Here is a 22,013-nt window from a genome sequence, read left to right on the forward strand (position 1 = left end):
TTTGACTGAGCCACTCAGGGGTCCGTCTTTCTTCCTTCCTTCCTTTTCCTCCCTTCCTTTCTTTCTGTCTGATTTTTAAGTACTCTCTACGCCCAACATAGTGCTTGAATTCACAACCCCAAGATCAGGAGTCACATGCTCTGTCGACTGAGCCAGCCAACCAGGTGCCCTAGAGTGATTCTGATTAGTTTTAAAATATAACAATGAAAATTATATGTGATACATGTGATGTGTTGCTTTGCTATGAATCTTTCTGTGCTTAAGTCTTGCTTTAAAAGCACTATGTGCAGATATAAATACTAATAGAAATTTACTATTTTACAAATCATCTGGACATAATTATGCCAGTGAGTAGTAAATAATACTTAATATTCTCAATTTCTGTGATAAACAGTTTAGGAACAATTAAAAACAAGTGTCAGTAAGGTACTAAATAAAAGATTATAGTGCAAGTTTAGAAGGGACAGAAGAAATTTATTGTTTAAGCAGTTGTCACTTACTGACCCTCATTTTGTTAAGGCATTGAAAGTTAACAAAAATATATACTAGAACTTGATGCCTGAACAAAAATGTTGAGATCACTGATCTCATTTTCAATAGTTAACCTGTGATTTTTAAGTTAACTAACTATACTATTTTTAGTTTAATAAGTGAAGGCTTGCTTTGTCACTGACTTTAGAAGTTTCTGATGTGGAGGCACCTGGGTGACTCAGTGGGTTAAACCTCTGCCTTCGGCTCTGGTCATGACCTCAGGGTTCTGGGATGGAGCCCTGCATCAGGCTCTCTGCTCAGCAGGGAGCCTGCTTCCTGCAGGCTTTTTCTTCCTGCACCCTCTTTCTCTGCCTGCCTTTCTGCCTATTTGTGATCTCTATCTGTCAAATAAATAAATAAAAAATCTTAAAAAAAACATTATTAGAAGTTTCTGATGTTATAGCAGGTAAGGGCTATAGAGGAAAACTATGACTCAGTAGTGATGAAAAGTATGTGAAGATCTATAAAATGAAAAGAGACACTGAAACATGGGACATCTTCATTCAAACTGGAAAAAATGTCTAAAATAGCTTCTTTATTTTGAGCCACAGCATGGACAACACCAACAACACAATACCTTACAAGGATTTCTTTTTTTGTATTTTATAGCTAGTCCAAATTTCTCCTTAGTAGTGTTAACATATTCTTTTGTACCGTTCACTATCATTTCAATATTGTTGATGCTTTCTCCTTGTTCCTCTACTAAAAGAGATATCTGAATGAAAAGGTCCCTTAAATCCTTTATTTGGTTCTCCAAATTAACAAGTTCCTTGTGTCTCTGTTCTATTTCCGAGAGTTGTGCTTTAGTGATAGTGATTTCTGTAAGTAAGCTTTCATTAAAAACTTCCCATTTTCCTTGATAAAGCATATCATTTACTTCTTCTTCAGGCATTTCTTTTCCAGCAACTTCAAGCTGACGGAGAATAAATGTCTTGCACTTCTCTTGCTTTGCTGCTATTGTGTCATTGTATGTAAACATAGTTCGCTGAAATTGGCGGAACATCGCAGCATGCTGAGATTTAAGTATCCTTGTCACCACTGACGATGGACCACTTTCAGCCTCTGACTTTTTAACTTCTTTTGTTAAATCATCCAGACCTCTGTTAATGTTTTCTGCTTGTATTTTTATCCCGTTTGTAATGCTAGACTCTCTCTTAAGTAGACTAAACCTTCTCATTGAAGCCACCAGACTTCTCTGTTGTTGCCCAAATTTTTGAACATCATCTGTCAAATTGTTAATACTCTCCTGTAGTTTTTGAATCTCATGTAGGTGTCTTTCAGCTACAGGCTCTCTTTCATAAATAACCGCTTGCTGCAAAAACACCCCTTGTTCTGCTTCTGTAGTCGACACATGCCTCTCTCTCGAGAGTTCGATTTCCTTTGTTCGTTGCTTTAGTTCTTGAAGTCGGTCTTTCATCATACCTTTCCTCTTAAGAAGCAAAAATAAATGTGTCAAACAAATAAGTTTGGCATTTTCTTTCAATAGCAATTGACTTCACATAGCTATGTGTGTCTTCCCGAAAAATCCTCTTAGTTTTCTGAAAAGAAGTTGAAAAATTAGAGAAATCTCTAAGAATTTCCTCATAAAGATAACTGAATAGGAAAAGTAATGTAAAATAATTTATGTTACTGTGCATCTCGTGAGCCTATTGTGAGTCCTGTTTGATTGACGTAGCTAAGAAAGCAATGATAAAGATACAGTAGCCCCCCCAAATAAGTACTTCAGTGTCATGATACTGTCACATAATAGATTTTTGTACATACAGAGGATATATCTTAGAATAGAAGATTTGGCCATATCTTCAAGTTTTAGAAGTAAAAGGACACTCCGAAAATGCCCTTATTAGTAAAGATACTGTTCCCAGTTTATTTGGCCTATGTAATGTTAAACTCCTTTTGCTAAATATGCATAACTTAGTTAAAATCAGTATAGTGACAGGGCAGATTCCATTTGAGGGCTTGAAATAATATAGATAATGTTGAATTTATTTTAAAATATCTGAGGCTTCTAGATGGATTAACATATTTAACATAGCTTTGTTTTTTTAATCCATTGCATACATATGAAAACATATTCTTGGTTTGATTATGCTGGTTTCTCATTCTTAGCATTCCTTTCAAACATATCCAGACTTAGAACAAAATTTATATCCATTCATATTAAGTGCTATTTTTTCCAAACAGGAAGATACATAAAGTCTTGTTTTGGGTGCTGATAATATTGACATCATATCCTATGTTGTTAGTTATCCACAGGATTAAATTTGGTGTACATAATTTATAAATAGTGATTTATATACATATGTTTTTTGTATATATATATCAAGTGAAATGAGTAAGTGGGAAAGCAAACTGGTGCAGCCACTGTGGAAAATAGTATGGAGGTTCCTCAAAAAATTAAAAATAGAGCTACCCTATGACCCAGCAATTGCACTACTAGGTATTTACCCAAATAATACAGGTGTACTAATTCAAAGGTATACATGCACCCTAGTATTTATAGCAGCAATATCTACTTCCAAATTATGTAAACAGCCCAAGTGTCCATGGGCTGATGAATGGATAAGGAAGAAGTGTTGTATATGTATATGTATGTGAATATATGTGTGTGTGTGTGTGTGTGTGTGTGTACGCACACACACACAATCGAAAGTTACTCAGCCATGAAAAAGAGAAATCCTGGCGGCGCCTGGGTGGCTCAGTGGGTTAAAGCCTCTACCTTCTGCTCAAGTCATGATCCCAGGGTCCTGGGATTGAGCCCCGCATCGGGCTGTCTGCTCAGCAGGGAGCCTGCTTCCCTCCCTCTCTCTCTGCCTGCCTCTCTGCCTACTTGTGATCCCTGTCAAATAAATAAATAAAATCTTAAAAAAAAAAAAATCCTGCCATTTGCATTGACATGGATGGAGCTAGAGTATATTATACTAAGCAAAATAAGTCAGACAGAGAAAGACAAGTACCATATGATTTCACTCATATGTGGAATTTTTTAAAAATTAACATATTTAAAACAAATGAGTAAAGGTGGGGAAAGGGAGAGAGAGAGAGAGAGGCAAACCAAGCAACAAACAGTCTTAACTATATAGAGAAGAAACTGATGGTAACCAGAGGGAAGGTGGGTAAGGCAATGGATTAAATAGGTAATGGGGAGAAGGAGTGCACTTGCTGTGATGAGCACTGGGTGTTGTATGGAAATGTTGAATCACTGTATTGTTCACATGAAGCTAACATTGCACTGTATGTTAACTAACTGGAATTTAAATAAAAACTTAAAAAATATATTGAAAAAGGCAATCTATGTTAATAAAATATTTTCACAGTACATCTTGATTTTAGAAATGCACTTAATAATACCTTTCATGATATTTTTGCAGATAAGAAGCTGTTAGGGAATTACAAATAGTGCATTGAAACACGCATAATATCAGTATAAACCAGAGAAAAATCAACCAGTATTACTAACGTTATGTTGTTATGCTATCGGACTTAGTACAGAATTGGGATTCAAAAATTAAAATAGCACAGAACACTATACTAAAAGTAACAAAATTATGTTTAACCAGGGAAGATGTAAAATATTGCAACTAGTTGTTTAGAAAACATCTATAAAATGGAAGATACTGTGTTCATAGCGGTGCTTAGGAAACTTACTGGAGATTTCTATCAGAATAATCATGCTTTCATGAATAACAGTATCATGTCTAGACTGACTAAGAAAGATGACTCTAGGCCAGATGACTCTAGGCTATTCAAAGCAAGTGGAAGAAGGACTGTGTTAAGTTCTGATGTTTTGAGATGAAAATTCATAAATTGGAAATTTCCAAATGGTCAGGGAAGGATGAGATTGGAAGACCATAGTACAGAGAGAATCGTTGAGAGGAATGGAAATACTTGTCCTGCAAAAGAGATCTAGGGAATATTTACAGCTATTTTCTGAAATGTGTAGGTCTGTATATATAAGAGGGATTAGACTTATTTGGCATTATTCCAAAAGACAATGGATGGAAATTACATGAAGAGAGGTTTGATTTAGTATAAAAAAGAGTTTTTGAATGGGTAGAGTTGTCCCAAGATGGAATGAACTGCTTCATGAGTTAATAAGCTTGTCATCGCTGGAGGTGTTCAAGATTCTTGAATGATGACCCAGTTGAGAATGTAGAAATGAGGCCTGCATTGCACACAAAGTTAAACCAGTGTCCTAATAATTATTCCTTTTGTTTTAAAGGGCTAATATTTTGTCAAAGAATTATTGAGTCTTACTATATGCAAAATTTTAAATGCCGTAGTATTTATTCAATAGTACCTGTACTTGAATAATTTATACTCTGAGGGGAATTGGACAGTATATAATTAAATAGATAAATGAGACAATTTTAGCTCTTGGTAGATAATTAAGCAAGTCTTCTCTAAGGGGGTATTTGCTGTGAGACCTAAAGTTGAGAAGACGAAGAGCCAAGGAACACTGTCTGGGGTGTAGGAGATGGGGTGCCAAGTCAATGAATGGGATTCCAGAAAGAATCCCAATAAGTTAACTAATCAATTTATGCATTTTTCTTATGGGGAAATTGAGAATCAGAAAAGTTAAATGTCTTACCCAGAGCTTGTTAGTAGTAGTACTGGTTAAATAATGTCAGATTTCCTGGCTGTTAGACCAGTGCTTTTCCTGTATAAGATATATAACAAATTTCCCAGAATATATGTATTACATAAAGCTTGGATCATGTACATGCTCTTTTGTGTTGAGTATTTTATTAAATATCTTATGACTGTGTTGGTATTGATATTTAAAAACACTCAAAAACATTGGGAAGTGATTATAGAAACTTTTTTTTAGGTGGCAACTTTCTGAAAGCAGAATTAGCAACCATAATTTACTATATACCTCTGATAAAGACTGATTGTCTTTCCAGTGTAGAGGGAGGTTGATACTAATTTCAGTTAGCTTAATGATTTATCTTGAATAGTTCCCTACTCTTTGTTTGATTTAGTGTTATTTATTAATTACTTCCTTATCTGTATGCTCTCTCTGGCATTACTTTATTGATTCTGAAAATAATTTCCTCCCCAAAGTCTTTAAGATGTCATGCTACTTTTGTTATAGCTGTAAACTTTTTCTTTTTTAAATTGGCTTTTAAATATGATTTTTAGGGGCACCTGGGTGGCTCAGTGGGCTAAAGCGTCTGCCTTCAGCTCAGGTCATGATCCCAGGGTCCTGGGATCGAGCCCCACATCGGGCTCTCTGCTCGGCAGGGAGCCTGCTCCCCTTCCTCTCTCTGCTGCCTCTCCGCTTACTGTGGTCTCTGTCAAATAAATAAATAAAATCTTAAAAAAATATATTTTTATTTTCCTCAAATTAACACATACAGGCAGTTTAAGAAGTCAAATCACTGCACAGGTTGTCAAGATAAACTGCTGATACCTGCCTGCCCCACCATATCTCATTTCCAGTTCCCCATTCCCCAAGGCAGTAATTTTCAACCCCTTAGCTTTATGTTGCTTTTAAACTCTCTGTTTCTAAGTAATTTGTCTATGTAGGTGTTTCTGCTTTTTTGGTTCTAAATATTATATTGAATCTCTGCTGTGAAAGATATGGATTTAACTTTCTTTTAAACACCAAGCCTTCCCTCAGTTTTTCCTTTCAAAATAGTTATATCATAATTTTTGGTTAGTCAGTATTCTGTGTTTACATTATCATAATTACACATTTTCCTAGTTCATATATTACGTACGCCAGAGTCACATAAGGTACTATGGTCATGTTTCCTTTCTCAAATAATTTTTTTTCATTGTTTCTTGGCCTTTTCAGTGGATAGAGTTAGGAAATGTGTACTTTAAGAAAGCTTTTCATTGAAATGTTTGCATGTAATGAGAAAATGCCCTAAATTCAAATGTATAGTTTGATGATTTTTCACACGTACATGTAACCACCACACAGATCAAGAACGATGTAACTTTTAAAATTTCTCTTGAAGATGCTAATTACCTAAGTTTTTCAATTGCCTCATTTTGTGTGTATGTATTACTAATTCATTCTAAAACTCTTCAGCTGAACTGAAAGTATCCTCTCAATATTTAAATATAGTAGGTATTCTTTTTATAGTAGGTATTCTTTTTCTTTTATTTCCTTTATATTACTATATCTTTTGAGACTTCTTTTCCTGAAACCATCTAGTATGACCTGATTTACCCCATAGCTCTTGCGTTTAGATATTTTTCTCTTTTGTGTATTATCTCCCAATTCCCACTTCCTCATCTCTTTTCTTGGTTTATCCTCTTGATTTTGAGGCATACCCATAGTTTTCTTTCAAAACAAAAATGTAGTGAAAACTTGTATTTCTGAAAGTGTTTTTATTCTACCCTTAACACCTGAATAATATAGTTTCTGCAGATATAATTCTTACTTGGAGATTATATTCCCATAGAATTTTGAAAATGTTTTTGCATTTTTATATAACATCCTTTGTTGCCCTTAAGAAATCTACTATCAGATTCCTGGTATTTTAGACAGGATCTTTTATTTTCTTCCTTTCATGAAAGTCTTGGCCTTTTCTTTTTATTCTTGGTGTTCTGAAATTTCACAATAGCATGACCTGGGGTACATCTTTTTGCATTAAAATTGCTAGAAATGTAGTTTTTTTTTCAAGTTGGAAATTTCATGTGTTAAGGATTGGGGGGGTCCTAATTAAAAAAAAAAATCTCTTTTCCATTTTCTTTGTATTCTTTTCTTTGAAATTCCCCTTATTTGGATGTTGACTTTCATAGCTATTCCTCTTTCTTAGTGACTTGCCAGAGGCAACACAACTAAAAAATGGCAGAGCCATACATTCAGATATAAGCTTACCTGGTTGCAAATCTGTTCTTTTTTTTCCCCATTCTATAGTGAATAGAGATAGATTATTCTAGTGAAATATACAACAATAAAGCTGATCTGTATCAAATATTGTATTAGTGTATAAATACTATAATCAATTAGTATAAATTACTGTAATACTAAAATAAAAATGTTCTTGCAGGAGGTAGTATATCAGAGCTAAAATAATTATCCTGTTTGCAGCTTTATTATGACCATTAATGTAATTAGACCAAATTAAGCACTTTACAGTTGAGAAGAGGAAGAAGATTTGGTTCTGTTCGCATAGACCTGTGTTACAGAAAGTCTTTAAGAAATTTTGAATCCTATCCTTGGTACCATGTAGAGATGAGGATTTTTATATTTTGTTTTGGCTTGTAGTAATAAGCTGAGATAAGAGAGATAAGAAGTGAACTATACTTCATTTCTGTATACATACACAGATTTCTGTTTTCTACTAACTTGTTAGTATGAATTCTTATAGCTACAATGTATATACTATGTGAGACATAGCTATGTTGTTTTTTGTACTTAAAAAATAATGACTTGTGTTCTTGATATGTGGGGAAAAAAAGGAGTTAAAGTATTAGGGGATCAGATGAGAAATATAAGGAGGTACCAAAATAAAACGAATTCTGATTTTTTTTTATTCATGATAATTAAGTCCTGTTTAATGTTTCTATATGGCTAAGTAGCTTTTGGTACTGTCTAAATTTAACGGTTCTCAAGAACTACAATGTCCCCAGCTTTGTTCTTGGTTGCATGGTTTAGAAGAAATCCTGAAACAAGCCCCTCTAGCATTTTTATGCCTTGGATAGATCTTTTCTCTTTTTTAAGTTAGAAACAAATTATCAATGCCATCAAAAGCCTTTTTCCCAAGCATCATAGTTTGAAAAAATTTTTAAGGAACAGAATATTTCAAATTGTTATTGTAACACTGTGTGCCCTTACAAAGTGCTTTTGGAAAGGTAAATTTTACTGTCACTGATTTTGGAGATCAATGTATTTGACTCTTAGCCTTGTAAAAGTTGTCTTTTCCTGGGTTTCTATTCTTGAAAGAATTGTTTCCCAGAGTACCACACTTTCACATTTGAATAAAAGGTACTTTAAGGAATGCTTCAAAAATATATTGATAGTATTTTTTATTCATTAATGTTGATAATTTTACCAGAAAAAAAAAAAGTAAAACTTCCAAATCTGTTTCCCTGTAGATCTCAATGTGTTACTAATATTAAAGGAAGAAGTCAGATTTTTCAGTGCTATGTATCACAGCACGCATATTATAATAATGTTTATATGTAATTAGCCATACAGTTTATACTCTGCTCATCTTGGTTTAGGGATCCAGTGTCTTTGTTTACTTCTTTTGAACGTTTAAAGTGTATTTATGTTAAAGATACTTTACATTATTAGATTATTTCTCATTTCTTAGGAATAAATTCCTTTGTTTGTTGTGGCCACCAACTGTTTCTTTGGGTGGTGGACAAGTGTATTTTGTGAACTTTGTCAGTAGTTTGTCTTCAGTGGGTGATTACATTATACAAGGTTGCCCTGAGTGCTCTGCATTATAGATACATTCTTAACCTATTTTTTGTGTTTGGCACACTAGGCCCCTTTGGAGCTTGCCCAGTTTAGGCCAGGTAGAATAAATATGGGCTTGATTTTTCTTAGTGATTTCTATAGCTCAGATAATGTATATACGGGTCTGTTTTCCCCCGCCCCCGGCCCCCCAGTGATTTTTGGAGCTCCAGTGAATACCTCCTTCTCCTAGAATCTTGGACAAACCAATGGCTTTTTAACTGTATATGGACTATATTCTATTTTTTCTAGTTTGCTACTTCATCTGGGAAGCCCAGTTTTAGTCCCCTCTTATGCACAAACACTAAACCCTGGCCCCTAAGGGAAAGTATTTGCATGGAGTTTGCTTTAATTCCTACTTTTCATTTTGACTATGAACATGTTCCTTTTTCAGTTCTGGTATCTGGAAGTTTAATTTCCTTACTTCAGATATAATGATGGAGTTCTAAATTTTATCTTTTTTTTCCCTTAATATTAAACACTTTTATATGTTTGTATAAGAGGAAGGTATATCTGGGGGCACCTGGGTGGCTCAGTGGGTTAAAGCCTCTGTCTTCTGCTCAGGTCATGATCTCAGGGTGCTGGGATCGAGCCCTGCATCAGGTTCTCTACTCGGCAGAGAGCCTGCTTCCTCCTCTCTCTCTCTGCCTGCCTCTCTGCCTACTTGTGATCTCTGCCTGCCAAATAAATAAATAAATCTTTAAAAAAAAAAAAAAGAGGGAAGTATATCTGTGTATCTTGACTGAAAGTCATAGGTGATTATAGAGATAACTAATTCAGAATGTTCCTTAAATCCTTGTTAGTCTGTTCAAAAATGGACTTAATGTAGGTACTCATGTACACTTACATGTTATATATAAATTGTATTTTCTAGTAGGTGCATGCTCATAACTACATGCATAACTATTTCCATCTTTTTTTTTTTTTTAAAGGTTTTATTTATTTATTTGACAGACAGATTACAAGTAGGCAGAGAGGCAGGCAGGAAGAGAGAGGAGGAAGCAGGCTCTCCACGGAGCAGAGAGCCCGATGTGGGGCTCGATCCCAGGACTCTGGGATCATGACCTGAGCCGAAAGCAGAGGCTTTAGCCCGCTGAGCCACCCAGGCACCCCAACTATTTCCATCTTAATTGCTTAATCTTATAGCTTCATAAAATAGAATATTAGGCAAGGTGAGATATCAAAGCATGTTAGAATTTGAAAGTTGGATGGAGTTCATGAAGCCGTAAAGTATAATAGCTTAGGCTGCATAAAATTGATGAGACCATCATTGTAAGTAATCTTTTCTGTACCTTAAATTTATTTTCTTAGTGTTGGAAGACTTCTATCCAAATATGAATCTTTCAGCCTTTTTAACTTACTCTATTGCTATACAGTTTTGAATTGTACTATTAATAACTGACTTATCTTTGAGCTTAAACACAGTATTTGCAAAAAGAAAGAAGACTAATTTATAAATATGGTAATCAACTTTGGAAATTTGTTCTAGGAAACAGAAAAGTAAACCCTGTATGACTCAAAAGTTTCTCCACCCTATTACAAACAGGGGACATTCCCAGAAACAGACATATGAATAAAAATTACCTAATGCTTTAAGAAATATGCCTTGGGATAGATATGACAGATTTATGGATTTTTTTTTTCAGTAAGACATTTCTTTCTATAGTTAACTATTAAACACAATATTTTAATAAATGTAACAGTTTTTTACGACATAAAATGGAGTATTCTTTTGCTTTTATGAATGGAGACAACTTGTAGTATTTTCCTAATTCAAGGTAAAAGCAGCTGTTACTGGAAAAATCACCTCTTTTGCTACTTAAATATGGAAACTAAAAAACAGAATTTGGCAAATTGCGTATATTCTCTCAAAGCTTAAATTATCTGATATTTCTTGTAATGCAGTCTTTTTTTTTTTAAGATTTTATTTATTTATTTGACATACAGAGATCACAAGTAGGCAGAGAGAGAGAGAGAGAGAGAAGAGGAAGCAGGCCCCCTGCGGAGCAGAGAGCCTGATGCGGGACTCCATCCCAGGACCCTGGGATCACAACCTGAGCCGAAGGCAGAGACTTTAACCCACTAAGCCACCCAGATGCCCCTATAATGTAGTCTTTTAGTGCTTTTTTTATTCTACTTATTTGTTGTAAATAAGTTGTTAAATTAACTTCCTTAATGCAACAAGACCATTTTTGTTTAAATACTTAAGAATTCTATAATTTTGAACTTTCATTTATCTGATTAAGTTGTGTGTACATGAAATGATTCCTATATTAAATTTTAAAACTACATAGCCATGAAGATAATATGTTATTGGTGTATCACAGCCAACTTTCAAGTACACCCTTAAAATATTATTTTGAGTGACAAGGAGTTATTAAGTTCTAACATTGTAGGAATTAAAAAGTAACTTTAAAGAAATATCAAAAAATAAAATAAATTTTGGTTAAGCTTCTATATATTGCATAAGTTTGAAAGTATCAGACCTACCTATATATATGTTGCATTTAAATAATGCGTACTTAAATTTTTTAAAGTGTCAAATCAAATATATTTACATAGAATTTTATAATTTAAGTACTTTTAATATACTAAACCATTAAAAATATGAGCATTTTGATATTTTTACTGTAGTCCTTTTACAACAAAATTATTGTCTACTTTCTTACAGTTTAAAAGATTTTTGGAAACAGCAATGAAGAAATTAAGACCTTATAGAAAATTACCTTAACTTTAAAAAAAAAAAAAGCGCATGTGTGTCAAATTCAGGCATAAGCTTCTTTTCACAGTTAAATGTAAAAGTGTTCTCTAAAACAAGCACAGTATGACTAATTTATAATCTGTCTACAAAAGAAAGAATTTTAAGTTTGTTTTTAGCAGGTCTGACTTTCTCATGTTTCCAAAACGAGAAGTTATTTTTTAAAGGAATTAAAAAAAAAAGTTGATTTTTATTACAGTGGTTTATTTATAAGAGCTCTAAACCCAAATCTTATTCAGTATATTAGCAGTATAAATTAACAGTTCAGCTACCTGCTGCCTGGTCCAACTCTGAACAAACCAGTAACTTTAATTATCTATTGAGTTATTTTAAAATGTGACACATTTCAGTCTATGGATGTTTTGCATTGAAAAGTAGGAAAAAAAAGAGTAGTTTATTTACCTTTGTCTTGTTCTTTTTGTTGCTTTCCACTTGGGGTGTTGGGAGTCCTGCCCTTAAGAGAAAAACTGAGTATCATCTATAATGTTTCAATCAATTATTTAAGCCTGTGTCTTATGATTCACAGGCCAATTTCTGTATGGTTTTCATATCGTTAATGTAATTGAAAGCCGAATAATGAAGTCAAGTAAGTTAGACATAAAGTTGTCCTTTTGCTGTTGGTATCAAATGAGAAGAACAAATTGCTTACTTCACACCTGGAGAATCCGGTTTTGCCAGTTAGCCGCCCATTCTTGAGATTAAAGGAAGATCATTTTCATTGGAGCTAGCTGGTAACAGGAAGTCCTTGTTAAACTGCCTACATAGAATATTTGGCACAGTCTCTGTAATTCCAATTCTGTATTATATATAAAATACATTACTCACAAAAAAAGGTGATTTGTATTTAAACAGAGGTTACTTTGTTTTCTTTAGGTATCAAAACTTGCTAAAATATACAGAATTTAGAATAAATAAGAATGGAAACAAGCCTGGTATAAAGGCTTTTTGTTCCGTTTACTTTAAAATGATTGAATTCTGTTTTATTTTAGGAAATCCCAAAGGCTTACCTCATGAAATATCGAATTTCAGAACTACAACAGCCAGAAAAGACCTTGTCTTTAAACCTTCCACCCTTTTCTTTTTACTTATATCTGCTATTTTTTTAAAAAGATTTTATTTGTTTCTTTGACAGACAGAGATCACAAGTAGGCAGAGAGGCAGTCAGAGATAGAGAAAGAGAGTGGGGAAGCAGGCTCCTTGCCGAGCAGAGAGCCCAATATGGGGCTCGATCCTAGGACCCTGAGATCATGACCTGAGCCAAAGGCAAAGGCTTAACACACTGAGCCACCCAGGCACCCCCCCACCCTTTTTAAAAGATTTTATTTATTTATTTGAGATCACAAGTAGGCAGAGAGGCAAGCAGAGATTATATCTGCTATTTTAACTTTAAAATAAGTTACTTGCAGTGCCGAAAACCCCAAGTTGTGCAGCAATCTGTGATACTGTTTATGATATCAGTATACAATTCAAAATTAATTTTTACCAGAGTGAAATATTTATAAAAAGTATTAGAAATGAAATTTATCTCACGGTACTAAATATCCTTACCTTCCCTTTTTTATTGTCTGAGTTGTTATGATTTAAGAGTATGAGGAGGTACTTTGCTATAATATCTATCAAAATAACATTTGCATTTATTCTTTGATTTAGTGGTCTTACTTCCTGGAATCTGTTCCTGAAGTAAGAAATAACTCCTTCACACACTTATTTTTCACAGCACTCTTTATGAAAACAAACCATTGGAAACAACCCAAAAGTCCATAGTCCCCAAATTATATACTTTAAAATACCATTTCCCCAATATACATGTTTATATTTTCAAAAAGGAATAGTGAGAGGATGAACTAAAAACTTATGAAAATTATTACCTAAAAGAGAATGGAAGAAATAGAAGAAAAGGGACAGAGATGAAAAATAGTTCTGATTGTACCTTCTTTTTATAGTTTTGAATTTGGAACCATATAAACATCTATCTCTAAAAGGCAAAAGAAGCCTGAAACAAATGAACCCGGGTACATATCTAGGTGGTGGAATAGCCAGACAGAGAAGGGTTATTCCAAGTAATTTTAAAACTAGAGTATTTTGACCCATGCATCTGTTGTGGGATCTATCTTAGAGACAAAAATAATCACAAAGAGATCTTGGCCTGAATTTAGTAGGATTTTTAGTAATAAGACTGATGTTGTTATGTTAAAACTCATATATGTTGTAAGATAAGGAAATAGTTAATGTTCATGTTATTAGGAACTGTAGTTTTCAAGCATTAGAAAAGAAGAGACACAATTAAGCTAAGTAAAACGTAAGTAATATTTGATTTAAAATGGAAAAATCAATATGGGCTCATGATTTAATTTTTTTTCTTTCTTACAAAACAACATTTTTCCTAGCTTTGTTCACTCATCATGGTCTAGAAGCAATGGCATTAATAGCAATAAATGCCCAGAGTCCCCAGATTGTGATCTTTAAAGTACCATTTCCTTCCTTACTGAAAAGAATCAGGACTCTTTAGAGAAATTGATGATTCCAGGTCTGGGACTTTTTTTTTTTTTTTAACAAAATCTAAGAAGCTATCAAAGCCTATTGGAGTTGCACCAAAAGAACACAGGAGCTAGTTCAAAGGGGATTCCCACTGACCAAAAATGGGTAACTTTGAGCCTCAAACATACAATGACTGTAATAAATTGAAACACATTAAATACTTTTTTAAACCTGTGAGTTCATAATGATATCCCCTCACAAACCAAAGGAAGCAATTTGGAGGTTGATAGGGCATCAGTTTATTCTTATGAAAACTAAGAAATGAAGGCAAAGGATCAAAACATTTATGTTGACTTTCGTTTGAATCCTATTTAAGTAAGACCTACCAAGTAGTTGATGAAAGCTTACTTTTTTTTTTTTAACAAAATCCAGCTAGTAAATTCAGAGGGAATATAGAACTAGAAAAATCATGATTTTATAAGCTCTTATAAAATAATGAAATTAAGCAAAGGTCATTAATGGATGTTAAAATCATTCGATGAAAGAAAGTTTAGTGGGGAACTTTATTTTGGATGAATCAATCTGACTCCAGCCAAATCCTCTGATCCAATTTAAAATCACTAAATGTTCTATAACTAGATATTCTATGCCTTCTCAGTATCAGCACCATCTGTGAAATATGTTTGTCAAGATTTCAGCTTGAAACTCATCCAGCCTATATATCTAACTGCAGATGTCACAGCTACAGATGTGCATCTGACTACAGATATAGGAAATATTGGGTATGCATGTTAAAATGACCTTATAAGTAAGATAGTTAGATCTTAAACACAGGAAATTCTGTAGAAATGGTACTTGTTTTCAAATGTCATGGAAGGAAATGTGGTGGTGGTGGTGTTGCAGGGGTGTAAGTGTTGGGACTGGGGACAGTATTAAAAGAATACATTGTAATGTATATCTTGTTTGGATCTGAATTTGGACATAACATTAGAAAAAAGATTGAGTAATGTTAGTTTTTTTAGGTGTGATAGTGGTATTATGGTAATTTTTAAAAATTTTTAAATTTTGGGGTGAAGTAACATAACTGGGCAGGAAAAGTAGAGGATCTGTAGATGAACAACAATGGCCTAATGTTGATAATGTTTAAAGGTAGGTGATAAGTTTTCATTAGATTTATTATTCTATGTATTTATTGAATAATATATTTTTGCCTCCAAAATATCTATCAAACCCTGACAAGACAGTGTTTTATTTTAATCTCTGCCATCTGATAGGCAAACAGTGTTATTTTGTAGTAATTCCTATTTTTTTAAAATAACTTATTTTAGTTTTTCATTTTGTTTTCCCCCAATTTGTTCCTAACTGAACATCGTGGTTTTTATGCCCAATGCTACGCCCAGTAAATTCAAAGTGACCCTACCTCTACAGTAAGTTGCACATTTATGTGGACCCATTCACACACTGAAAATACAGATGAGCTCATATATTACAAGCTCAGTATAACTATCTGGTTGTTTAAAACATGATACAGTTTGTATTTTAAAAAGATAAGGACATAATTAGTGTAAGAGTTAGAATTGATGGTTCTTTTTGTAGTTTTTTTTTGTTGTTGTTGGCCTATTGAACTATTGTTTGTTTTCTTAACACTTCTTGTTAGTTGATTTTTGCCTTTTTTAGGCCAGTTCTTACAAACTTACTTTAGCAGTAATAAATCAAGAACAAATAATGAAACAGATACTACAATACTTTTTTTATAACTTTTTTTAAAGATTTTATTTATTAGAGAGAGAGAGCGCACAAGTAGGCAGAGAGGCAGGGTGATAGAGGGGGAAGCAGGCTCCCCACCGAGCAGAGAGCCCAATGCGGGGGCTCAGTCCAAGGACCCTGAGATCATGACCTGAGCCAAAGGCAGAGGAAAATGCACTGAGCCACCCAGGTGCCCCTACAATACTTTTTTTAAAAAAGATTTTATTTATTTGAGAGAGAGAGATTCCCCCTAGCATGAGCAGAGGGAGGGGCAGAAGAAGAAGGAGAAGCAGACTCTCCCATGAGCAGGGAGCATGAGCTGGGGCTCAGTCCCAGGAACCTGGCAACATGACCTCTGCTGAAGGCAGATGCTTAACTGACTGAGCCACGCAGGTTCCCAGATACTATAATACATTTTTGAACCAGTGTGTTCTGTGATCAATAGGCTTAAAAATTTGGAATAAGAAGAAGAACATAATCAAAATAGTTTTAAGTGGCTTCATGATTATGTATTTGCTATAAAACTACTTCATTTATGTCTCTCTAGGTTGGCAAATAAACAAGACAAGGAAGGGGCTTTAGGAGAAGCTGATGTGATTGAATGCCTATCTCTGGAAAAATTGGTCAATGAACACAAGTGCCTATGTCAAATAGTAAGTTTTGGGGGTTTTTTGCCCTATGAGATATGTTCAGCATAGTCTGGTTTTTATGGAGGTGATAGGCAATTAAGTGGTAGACAGCTAACAAAATAATTTATCAGTGTCTTAAAATATTTTTTTTTTTTACCCAGGAAATCACATTCTCACTCTTCTATTGATATTATTTGCTTGAATGTAACATATGGTTTCTGTTTAGTTGTTACTTTCATAAACTTTCATGATTTCAAAGACTAGATTTGCTTTTTTTGTTTAAGATATTGCTGATAGGACTTATTAAGTTATACAAACATGTCATGCTATAAATTTTGTAGATTGGTAAAGTATAAATACAAAATTTAATGATGGGAGAGGTTATAATGAGTTTTGAAAAATTGTATCAGGAGAGTTATCCTACAATCTTACGAAAGGTAGACAGAGGATTTAGTTGTTCATTCTGGTTTCAGAAGATGACCAATAGGCCGTCAATCTTAAAAGATATTTATTGCTGTAAATTCCCTGGCATATAAGGAGTTAAAACTTTCTGCTTTTTTGTTGTTGCTGTTGTTGTTTTGTTTTGTTTTTTTAAGTAGGGGTATTTTTCCTTTGGCAGAACACTTTTGTCTTCCGTTTTTTTTTAAAGATTATTTATTTATTTAGTCATGAGAGACAGAGAGAGAGAGAGAGAGACAGGCAGCGGCAGAGGGAGAAGCAGGCTCCCTACAGAGCAGGGAGCTGCGTGAAGGACTTGATCCTAGGACCCTAGGATCCTAACCCTAGTCAGTCTGTGGACTGAGCCACTCAAGTGCCTTTCCATGGAGTTTGTTTAAAATTATAACTAGCGCTGTTGACTTCTTGTGTCATAATGTGTCTTACAGTTTACAGATATAATCCATGAAATATTTCACCTTATAGGTACTAATGTTATATTAGTGATCATTGCAAAGATGTCTTTTGTAAATTAAATAAGCAGATGCTTCATATAATTACCTTAATGATTAGTTTTGATTTGCCGGTAATTATACTTAATGGTTTATGAACAGATATTTGTGGAGAGCTTTTAGTTTTAATCTTTGAGCCAAATGAATTGGTCTTTTTCAGGAACCTTGTTCTGCTGTCTTAGGATATGGAAAGAAAATTGACAAGTCCATTAAAAAAGGCCTTTATTGGCTGCTACATATCATTGCAAGAGACTTTGATGCCTTAAATGAACGCATCCAAAGGGACACAATGGAACAGCGTGCTCTTGAAGAGCAAGAGAAACGAGAAAGGGCTGAACGAGTGCGAAAATTACGGGAAGAGAGGCAAGTAGATTTATTTGTGCCACAGCACACGTGCAAAGTAAAGAACATCACAGCTTTATGAATAACTTTATAGTTTTATCTATTCAGTTTCCTCTTGCTATGTGAAGATACTAGGTAAAGATTTTATTTCTGTGGATTTTTCTCTATACAAGTTTGGGTGGTAGGATTCTAATTTTCCTAGTGGTGTTATAATAGTTAAATTTATTCCTTAGGTACTATTATACCAGAACTTGAAGATTTTTATCTCTTCTTTTGAGTACTGTTGGTGTAGTGGTTCTCAATCCATGGGGTGATTTTGCTTCTCAGAGGACATTTGGCAATGTTTCGAGATATTTTTTACTTGTCACATGGGGTAGCTGGAGTGCTACTGGCATCTTGTGGGCAGAGGCGAGGGATGCTGCTAAATATCTTGTAATGCACAGGACCATATCCCACACAAAGAATTATTGGGCTCAGTACTTCAATAGACTGAGAACTCCTTCTTCAGTCTAAGCAAAGATAGAAGGTAAGCTGTTAGTGGATCTGACAACTGAAGCAAAATCTGATCTTCTACATTAGTTTTGTCAGAAAGCAGATTAAATTGCAATATCTCAGTATTTTAGAATATGTTCCTTAAAATTATTTAAAAAATAAAGTGCTTGAAAGCAAACTTTTAAATGGAATTTAGCAAACTCTGAATTAAAAAAAAAAGGATTATATAAATTCTACCATAAAATTATAATAATCTGAATGTGTAAGAGAGTACACAGATTTGATTAGAAGTTGAGTTTAGTAAATAATGCCATGATTCATCTTTCTTTCTCCACTGGATTGTTATGAGTTAGGGGAGGGGAGAAATGAAAAGATATCTGTATGTATCCCCCCCCGCTATATATATATATGTAATTTTTTTTTTTTTTTTTTTTTTAAAGAGGGAGGGTATAGGGAGAAGCAGAGGGTTAGGGGTAGAAAGAATTCCAAGCAGGCTCCACACCCAGCATGGAGCCGGATGTGGGGCTGGATCTCACAACCTTGAGATCATGACCTGAGATGAAATCAAGAGTTGGAAACTTAACCAGTTGAGCTGTGCAGATGCCCCAAAACGAAAAGATGTCTTTTTTTTTTTTTAAGAGGGAGGGAGAGCACAGCAAAAGCGTGTGCACACATGCATACATATGCATGAGGGTGGGGGAGGGTCAGAGAATGAGGAAGAGAGAGAATCTTAAGCAGGTTCTGTGCTCAGCATGGAGTCCAGTGCGATGTGGAGCTGTTTCTCAACCGTAAGATCATGACCTGAGCTGAAGTCAAGCATTAGACACTTAACCGACTTAACTGGAGCCCCTAAAATGAAAAGAATTTTGAGTGAGTTCCTGTAAGATGCAAAGTTGTCTTCCATCTATATAATTTTGGCCTCCCATGTGCTTTTAACATAGTTGTAGTTTGGTAGGCAAGAACCCACTAATTACTCTTGGTGATGGCTTTGTGAGATGCTTCCTTACACTGCTGAGGAAGTCCTCTGATTACTGGTATCTTTCATTTAATTCAGAGGAAGGACTTACATCTTTTTTAGAGATGACTGTCCATCCCCACGTGCTCAGTAATATGAGCAGATCATTCATCTAGGTTTTTCTTGATATTAGTGGGAGGTTTTAGTAAATGTGAGAATCTTTGGTTTTCTCTATCCTAGTGTATCATATTTTCATGATACAAAGCTCAGTATAAGTCATTCAAGGAGATATACCTTTTATTTTCTGAAGACTTTTTTTGCTTTTCCTCCATTAAGAACGCAAACAAAAAGAACCAAAAAAGAAAAAAGATAAATGAAGTCTAATGTTTTTCTTTTTTTTGTTTTGTTTTGTTTTTTAACCTTTTGCATAAAGATATTCTAGATCTTGTTATGGCAGGCTTTTCTGTTACCCATTCCTCCTTTCTCCTAGCCATGTAACTTGTGGTCTGAGCCCTGTCCTATTGAGCAAAGAGACTCTGTAATTAAAAGTAAATTGGCATTTAGAAAAGAGTTATTAAAACACACACACACACACACACAAAAAAAAAACCACACACACACAAAAAAACCCCCATTTTATTTAATTAAATCCAATGGAGTAAGTTCAGATATTTTTGAAAAACAGTAAAACATGCTGTTGTTGGTACCTGAAAATAGTATGTCAGTACTAGATTACCTGAAATTATGTAGGAATAAATGAACAACATTAAGAGCAATTACTGTCTTGTAGGTATGTTCATTTACAGAGTGCATTTACATACAGAGTGCTTTGTCTACACAACACTATGAAGTAGATGTTTTTATCCATATTTATAGGGAAGCTGAGACTTAAAGATCCAGATAGAAGTCCAGGGTCACAGAGGTAATAACTCTAACTCTTGGCTTCCTTTGTTCAGAATGAATGGATATATCTTTCCATAATAGAACATAATTAATAAATGTCATAGTATTGAGCATTCACATTATCATACTTACAGTGTAGTTGCAGATCTACAGTACTTATTTTTCTGTCTTCAGCTACTTGCTTTAAAAAGTAATTTATTCTTCATGCCTGGGGCAATGTTAACTATAAATAACAGTGATAGTAAGTGTTTCAGTAGTAACTAATCTGGAAATACTTCTTTAATCTAAGTGATATTGGGTAATTTAGTTTTATAGTTTCTCTACTTTTACACAGCAATGATTGTTATCCAGCTCATTTGTGACATGTAGCTTGACACAGCCCTGAAGAAGGGTGTTAACTAGAGAACTTACTTATTCGTTAACATCAATGAAGAGGCTGGTGTTTGGGAGGGTAGTTGAGGAATCGATTATATAGAATATATAGACTGAAATTAAGAAGTCAGTCAAAAGGAATGTTATTTTTGTCAGTATTTCTTTTTTGTGTTAATTCAAAGGATCAACTATGGATTATTACTCAGCCATAAAACATAATGAGATCTTGCATTTGCAACAGCATGAATGGGCCTAGAGGGTATTATGCAAAGTGAAATAAGTCAGACAGAAAAAGACAAATACCATGATTTCACTTACATGTGTAGTTTAAAAACAAACAAAAAACAAAGCAGAAACACACCCATAAGCACAGAGAACAAACTGATGGTTGTTGGGAGAAGGAGAGGTGGACAGGCAGAATGGGTGAAGGGGAGTGGGAGGTATAGGCTTCCATTTATGGAATGAGTAAGTCAGGATGAAAAGTATAGCAGAGAATATTGTAATAGTGTATGGTGACAGTAGCTACACTTGTGAGCATAGCATAATGTATAGACTTGTCAAATCACTATGTTGTACTTCTGAAACTAATGTAATATTGTGTGTCAACTATACTTCAAATAAAAAGTTCAAATGAGTTGGGAGAGGGGGGTGGGGTTATGGACATTGGGGAGGGTATGAGCTTTGGTGAGTGCTGTGAAGTGTGTAACCTGGCGATTCACAGACCTGTACCCCTGGGGATAAAAATATATGTTTATAAAAAATAAAAAATTTAAAAAAAAAACCACCATTTTGCACCAAAAAAAAAAAAAAAAAGTTCAAATGATAATCTTTACATGGGGCTAAGAGGTCTATTATCTGCATTAGGATTTCAGAAAGTCTCTAAGTAACTCAAAACCATCTCCAGATGCTTAACTTACTCAATTTAACAGCCTTAAACCTATTGCAAGTGTTCTTAAGCATGGTTCAGCATTTTCTCATAAGGAATTCCAAATTCTTCTCTCAAACAATAGAGAACAAAGAGAGCGAGAGCAGGCGGAACTGAATGGAACCAGCAGCCTAGCTGAGTTGGACCCTGAACCAATTATCGTTAATCCTTTCCAGCCAATAGCATCTGTCATCCTTGAGGTATGGACGGTGGCAAATGTAATTTTTATAACTTAAGTTATGAAGTTGGAAGTTGAGAAAGGAGGTGGGAGAAGTGTTTTACCAGAGATAATTTCTAAAAGAAATTAAATGGATTAATTTTTCTTCTTCTTAAAGTTCACTTTTTGATCTAATATGAAAAGGAAAGCTGACTTCTGAATTAACTGAGAATGAAAATGAAGATTGAATGTAGAAACTGTCATTGTTACTGTCCTGATAAATCATTTTTTGGTCACTTATTTCATATGATAGTAATGTATTTACTCTTATTTACATTGCCTTTCTCCCTGTG

At 34.3% G+C, this 22,013-nt stretch overlaps 2 protein-coding genes across 5 annotated transcripts in view; one reads left to right on the forward strand and one right to left on the reverse strand.

The window, feature by feature from the left end:
* ARL13B (ARF like GTPase 13B) overlaps positions 1-22,013 on the forward strand; it is a 70,452-nt gene that overhangs the window by 28,263 nt on the left and 20,176 nt on the right. For all 4 annotated transcript variants that reach the window (XM_082742408.1, XM_082742410.1, XM_082742407.1 and 1 more), the window contains 3 exons: positions 16,486-16,591; positions 17,675-17,877; positions 21,589-21,703. In XM_082742408.1, coding sequence (XP_082598534.1) covers positions 16,486-16,591; positions 17,675-17,877; positions 21,589-21,703 — 424 coding nt within the window. The remainder of the gene's footprint in view (positions 1-16,485; positions 16,592-17,674; positions 17,878-21,588; positions 21,704-22,013) is intronic.
* Positions 1,034-12,374, reverse strand: STX19 (syntaxin 19). The gene is made up of 2 exons (XM_082742433.1): positions 12,117-12,374; positions 1,034-2,069 (listed from the first exon to the last, which is right to left on the reverse strand). The coding sequence occupies exon 2, from the start codon at positions 1,949-1,951 to the stop codon at positions 1,067-1,069; it is 885 nt and encodes a 294-aa protein (XP_082598559.1). The 5' UTR covers positions 1,952-2,069; positions 12,117-12,374; the 3' UTR covers positions 1,034-1,066.

This window comes from Mustela nivalis (assembly GCF_964662115.1).
Source record: "Mustela nivalis genome assembly, chromosome: 1".
Classification (NCBI taxonomy): Eukaryota; Metazoa; Chordata; class Mammalia; order Carnivora; family Mustelidae; genus Mustela; species Mustela nivalis.